Genomic DNA, 6,878 nt, shown 5'->3' with positions numbered 1-6,878 from the left:
TGACAGCTCTGCTCCGTGTTGGAGATTTGGCTCAGAATGAAGACGCCGCAGTGTGGTCCGCGTATCGAGCGGCTTTGTTGGGTATTTCCTTCTGCCTCTGGATCTGGTTACGAGCTATCGATCGGTTTTTATCGGGACAGATGTGAGTCCTCGTGCCCCCCCTCCCCCCTCCCTCTGCCTCTTGGCTCTCCGCGCTCACGGTGCTGAGGAGGGCCGCGCCAGGGAGGGAGATTGAATTGCACGTGCGAGAGACCACCCCCCGCGCGGATAGGCTCGGCTGGAATTATAGGTCAAGCCTTGAAGAGTGAATACCTATTCTAGTCATGATATGGCCCCATTTTACGCAGCACTGTTTTTTTTTTCTGTAATTTCATAACGAGAAAGTCGCTTGTTCCAGCGAGGATTTGCGCGCTTTTTACGCACATTGGCACAATAATAAGAAGTGATTTCCACCTACCTGTTGATGGATGAAACACTGGGGACCGTGTCGTTGTCGCAGACGCCCTCAGCAAGTAGTCGGTCTCTTATCTCCCAAGCAAACATGGTGGGATTCTGGCGTTTGTACTCTGCAATTTTATCCACCACTTTCGGAGTCGCCACCTTTGGTTTGGAGCCACCGATAACTCCGGGCTTAATACTGCCGGTTTCATAGTACCTGCGTGGGGGACAAGAGTGAGCGTTCTTGAATGGATCCGGCCTGGATTTAACAAGCAAGTCAATCATATATGATCAATGAAGGGAGAGGGGGGAGGGAGAGGGGTTGGCTTTAATGGCGTCTGTTCCATTGACTTTCTGCACATTTTACTGCAAAGAATTATAACATGACGGCGGCGTTAATCTATTAATTGGGCCGGGCGTGTGTTGTTGTGTATGGAGAGGGGGTGGTGGTGGTGGTGGTGCGCTGATTGAGTGTCAGCTGGAAGGCGAACAAAAAAAAGAAAGCGGGGTTTTCAACGAAAATTATTCAACTGAAACAGTGAGACGCACAGAACCAATAATAAAAAATTATTTAAAAAAGGCAAAGCTAGCTGTAGGAGCAGAGTTTTAGGACTTTATCTCAGTCTCTAGTAGCATGCACGACATGCTACCATAGTGGGAGATGTTGGTGAGAAAAAAAACATTCAGTGTGTGTGACATGAAATACCTCTGAAATGCCTTCTGATGGCTGGAAAAAAATATATTTCAAAATATTAGCTATCTCACAGCATTTGGACTTTTTGGCAAATAAATAAATTAATTAATAATAAAAAAAACTTTAATATCCGCAGATTGTTGGGACAAGCTGANGGGGGGGGGGGGGGGGGGAGAAGGAGCTTCTGGTACAATATGTAGCACCATGGGCTGTAATTTCACACGTCAGTGCGCTTTTGCCCTAAAGCTGCTGCTATTTCGCCCACAACAGCCCTATTTGCCCCCCGTACCTCTGCGCGCGCTGCCACAATGACGTCCCGGTGTCACGGCGCTGCAGCAAAACAAACGGCGCGATGATTAAGAAGCTGTTAGTCCCTGACTTCAGCCTCTTAAAACATAGAAAAAAAGTGCAAGCCAACAAGGACCTGGTACGATTTTTTTTAAATGTATTTATTTATTCCGATTTTTAGCCTGATTTGTGCCAAAAAAAAAAAAAAAAAGACGCTTGGAAATAGTTTTGGGTTTCACGTGTTTTTTTTTTTTTAATAAAATGCTACAAATGTTACACTTATCTGATTGACTCAAAAATAAGCTTACATATCATCTTTAATTTATATAGGCCATTTAATGATAATAATAATGACAAATATATTTCAGAAGACGGACTCCAGATAGGACAAAAGTCAAAGAAAGACCAATGAAACGTGGGCTGTGACGCACGAGGATTTCAACAACCATACTGTTGTTCAATTGTTGTTGAGGCCTCCCCAAAACTCTGAAGTCCCTTTTAACATGATTCAGAATAATGTATCACACATTTCAAAACAGTTCTGTTTGTAAAAAGTTGCCAACTAAAAAATACAATTTAAAAAAATAACTATAGAAATGTTTTATTTAGTATTTGACAGATTTAGGCCACTGAATCCATGTTTATGAATTATTGTCATTTTAATTTTTTATTTGATCAAAATCAGGACATTAAAATAATTAAAAAATATTGAGGTTTGGGGCATTAACAAAAAGCCAGTTTTAAATGAAGAAAACAAAATGGTGAAAGTGCTCCGCATTTCCCCTCACCACCACCAGCTTATTAGTTAAAACATCAGCATCATTTCAGCAGCCCCCCCTCGCAGCATCTCCCACACTGATCTGGAGTCTCCTGACACCCACAGCCATATGGGTAGGCTCTGCCACTCTGCAGGATATCAGCTGCGTCCTCAGATTGCCCATTCATGCGCTTTATTCCGGGGGAGCAGATGGATATCAATTTGACTCTATTCTCGACACCGGCGCAGATTGATTTTTGGACTCGCTTTTAATTTTGCCATAATTAATTAGATCATTACAACTGTTTCCCCATTGATCCTCCAGTCTAAAGCACCCCCCAAAAATTGAGAGGTGAATTAGAAAGTGATCTATATGGTTTCCATTTAAATTCCTAAAAACATAAGGGACTAAGGGGGTTTTCAAAATAATAATAATAATAATAATAATAATAATAATATATGAACAAACTAGAACTAAACTAATGTTTCCATATTTTCAATTAAAATAAACTAATGTGAGTAGAAACTCTTCTGTTCCTGCACCTTGCTCCATTTGTTTCCCACGCTCATCTCCTCGACTTGCAGCCCAACACATGGCGCACGGGTCACGTTTCCACCTGTTTCATTTTCCTCGCTACAATTATTGTAAATAATTCAAATAAGCTTTGATAACTCATATTACCAACGCGGATTGTGCCAATGAGGGCAGATAAATAATTAACACAGGGTCCCGGGTTTTCTTTACCCATATCATATGGAGAGGGGGGAAAAATAAAAAAAAATAAAATAAACTGAAGAAATATTGAGAACAACGTCAGCTTCAGTTTGAACGCTAATTATTTCGCTTCGTATAAGGTGAAAAGTGCAAATAACGCAGCCACAGCGTGTTTATTTTCTTTTCTTTTCTTCACATTGAGCTTATTACTCGGGTAATAAAAGCTTTGTATTCAAATTGAGGAGTTTATCATTTTTACAGCTTTATAAACCACGCTGCTTCCTGCAGGGTCAGGCTACCTAATTATAGTCAATAAAATCTTGGTAAAAAAACGAAACAAAATTGTTTTGTTTTTAATGATTTTTTTTAAGTTGGTTGTTTTTTTATTGAAACATCTACTCAATTGAAAAGTTATTTAGCTTTACTCTTTTTAAATGTTTAGTTTTTGTTTCCATTTTAAAATGCCATAAATTAATTGTACAATAATATTTTTAAAAATCTGGTGAAGTGTTTTCAAATGAACTTTAAAAAACATCTGTTTTTCATAGATGGTTTCACATTGATTTTAGATACTATATAAAATTATATTATAATTACATAAACTAAATGCTAAAGTTCGTTTTTGAGAGGCTCTAACTGCCCTTTTTTTACGCGTAAAGGAGTTCCCAATCATCCCCTGACGCACTGAAATTTGAAAAAGCCGCTTCTGTTTGATGTTGGTTTTAAAAACTCATCCAGCATACTCACGGTGCATCGCTGAGAAGGGGTCTGCTTTGCAGTGAATATCCATGGGATAGCAGAGGAAAGAAAGGTAATCGACTGAGGTCGCCGTTTCGCCTCGGTGATGCAGCTTCAAACGATAAAAGAAATGACAAAATAAAAAGGAAAGAGCTGTTTCGCTGTAGAGCAGTCCTTGTGTGGAGGCTCCGCAGTGCTCGGGATAACTTCTTGTGTTTGGGGGGAGCTGGGATGCGAAGTTTTCCTCCTGTTGGGAACAAGTCTAGAAGAAGAGCATGTCAGGTGCGGCGCATGAGCCACGCGTGTGCAGAGCGCACCAGCCGCAGCAACATTTGGCTTCACCCGGGTCACTCTCTGTGTTTAAAAGGACATCACGAAGAAAGCTTGAGTCTCCACTGCAACCAGCAAGAAAAAAAATGTTTAGTTATTTTATTTTAAAAAAATATCCCTTCTTCCGTGATGGCGCGTTGGACCGCCGGGGCTTTAATGAGATGAGGGGCGGAGATGAACAAACAGCACGGCGGAGACAGAGAGGCAGCGCGTCCCCCCCACCTCCTCCCTCCTCTCACCTTCCGGAATGGGCTGTGCCTGAGCGAAGCTTTGGGCTGAGAATGAAACCCCTCTCGTTGTGTGTCTGTTTCTAAAAGCTGCAGTCCCAACACAGAACACCCTCACCCCCACCGCCGCCAAGCCTTCCTCCTATGCCTCCATCCCACAGATCCCCTTGCATAGAGATGGATGACTTGTCAGACAAAGGCAATAGATTCCAACACTTTGTGATTCGCCCACGTACCAAAAAAAAAAAAAAAAAAAAAAACTGCAGCTCAAATGAGGAGGTCCCTGCATCCGACAGCCAGGAAAAGGGGAGGGAGACGAAATGGGAAATGATGAGACTTTGGGGGTGAAGCATCAAGGAAATTAAAGGCGCGCGGGGGTTGGAGAGAGGTACAGCACTGACAGGTTGTGTTGTTTAACGCTCTGCCTCTTTGACTCACACCACTTTTGTAAAAAATTAAAAAAAAAATGCTGCTCAGGGAGGATCTTTCATATATTTATGCTCGGAAAGATTGGAGCCATGATTAAGCAGTGATGACGTTGCTTCAAAGTTAGTTTGATGAGGTGCGCGTGAGAGGCGCACAGGGAGGTCTGCGGCAGCATCGATCACCGGCATTTCTCCCTGCTTCCAAATAAACACTGGAGAAATGAGAGTGCCTGTTTACCAACATCAAGTTGTTCTTGTGAGAGTATTTTTGACTTCCTGGAGAGAAAAAGAGGCACAGTCCGTCAGTCAGTCAGTAGGCCAACACCACCACCACCACCATCATCATCATCATCATCATCATCATCATCATCATCACATCATCAGCACCTCACTGAAGGCCTGTGCGCAGCGGCGGTCTGTAGATGGCGCTCAGACAGTATGAGACAGCCTGCTGAGGGGAAGCGAACAGGCCGGGCAGGTTCAGGCTGGAGCTGCTGAAGCAGGCCGGGGTCAAAGGTTGATCCTAAGACTACTGGGACTCATGCTCGCCTATAATCTCTTCCGGAAACCAATAGAAAAACATGACAACTTTAAAAGGCGCAAAGTCAGGTAGGCCGTTTTGGGCTAAAATCAACTTTTGAAACTGTATTTTACCTCATTTCACAAAAAACCTTACAAATATAGCATGTGTGGTTTTAGTTTCTGAACCGCATTTGATTGTATACGGTTATTTTTTTTCTGTTATTAACCTCACACGACTGACCTGTAGTTGTGATTTAAAAGGTTTAATGGAGTTCATAACAATCTGGTTCTTATTGCGCACCCTCTGGACGAGTTTCAGGACGATTCTTCCTGTTGTTTCTGCATTCCCCCCCTTTTTTCCTCTTTTCCTTTTGCAGAGAGATAGAGAGGGGGGGGGGGGGGGGGGGGGGGGGGGGGAGAAGGAGCTTCTGGTACAATATGTAGCACCATGGGCTGTAATTTCACACGTCAGTGCGCTTTTGCCCTAAAGCTGCTGCTATTTCGCCCACAACAGCCCTATTTGCCCCCCGTACCTCTGCGCGCGCTGCCACAATGACGTCCCGGTGTCACGGCGCTGCAGCAAAACAAACGGCGCGATGATTAAGAAGCTGTTAGTCCCTGACTTCAGCCTCTTAAAACATAGAAAAAAAGTGCAAGCCAACAAGGACCTGGTACGATTTTTTTTAAATGTATTTATTTATTCCGATTTTTAGCCTGATTTGTGCCAAAAAAAAAAAAAAAAAGACGCTTGGAAATAGTTTTGGGTTTCACGTGTTTTTTTTTTTTTAATAAAATGCTACAAATGTTACACTTATCTGATTGACTCAAAAATAAGCTTACATATCATCTTTAATTTATATAGGCCATTTAATGATAATAATAATGACAAATATATTTCAGAAGACGGACTCCAGATAGGACAAAAGTCAAAGAAAGACCAATGAAACGTGGGCTGTGACGCACGAGGATTTCAACAACCATACTGTTGTTCAATTGTTGTTGAGGCCTCCCCAAAACTCTGAAGTCCCTTTTAACATGATTCAGAATAATGTATCACACATTTCAAAACAGTTCTGTTTGTAAAAAGTTGCCAACTAAAAAATACAATTTAAAAAAATAACTATAGAAATGTTTTATTTAGTATTTGACAGATTTAGGCCACTGAATCCATGTTTATGAATTATTGTCATTTTAATTTTTTATTTGATCAAAATCAGGACATTAAAATAATTAAAAAATATTGAGGTTTGGGGCATTAACAAAAAGCCAGTTTTAAATGAAGAAAACAAAATGGTGAAAGTGCTCCGCATTTCCCCTCACCACCACCAGCTTATTAGTTAAAACATCAGCATCATTTCAGCAGCCCCCCCTCGCAGCATCTCCCACACTGATCTGGAGTCTCCTGACACCCACAGCCATATGGGTAGGCTCTGCCACTCTGCAGGATATCAGCTGCGTCCTCAGATTGCCCATTCATGCGCTTTATTCCGGGGGAGCAGATGGATATCAATTTGACTCTATTCTCGACACCGGCGCAGATTGATTTTTGGACTCGCTTTTAATTTTGCCATAATTAATTAGATCATTACAACTGTTTCCCCATTGATCCTCCAGTCTAAAGCACCCCCCAAAAATTGAGAGGTGAATTAGAAAGTGATCTATATGGTTTCCATTTAAATTCCTAAAAACATAAGGGACTAAGGGGGTTTTCAAAATAATAATAATAATAATAATAATAATAATA

At 41.6% G+C, this 6,878-nt stretch overlaps 1 protein-coding gene across 7 annotated transcripts in view; it reads right to left on the bottom strand.

Annotated features, from left to right (window-relative positions):
• Window positions 1–655, bottom strand: part of pax2a (paired box 2a) — a gene marked incomplete at its 5' end in the record, with an annotated part of 33,040 nt that extends 32,385 nt beyond the window's left edge. For all 7 annotated transcript variants that reach the window (XM_014005125.1, XM_014005124.1, XM_014005129.1 and 4 more), the window contains 1 exon segment: window positions 458–655. In XM_014005125.1, coding sequence (XP_013860579.1) covers window positions 458–655 — 198 coding nt within the window.
• Between the last annotated feature and the right edge of the window lie 6,223 nt (window positions 656–6,878).

Source organism: Austrofundulus limnaeus, unplaced genomic scaffold (assembly GCF_001266775.1).
Source record: "Austrofundulus limnaeus strain Quisiro unplaced genomic scaffold, Austrofundulus_limnaeus-1.0 Scaffold28, whole genome shotgun sequence".
Classification (NCBI taxonomy): domain Eukaryota; kingdom Metazoa; phylum Chordata; class Actinopteri; order Cyprinodontiformes; family Rivulidae; genus Austrofundulus; species Austrofundulus limnaeus.
This window is presented reverse-complemented; position numbering and strand designations above follow the sequence as displayed.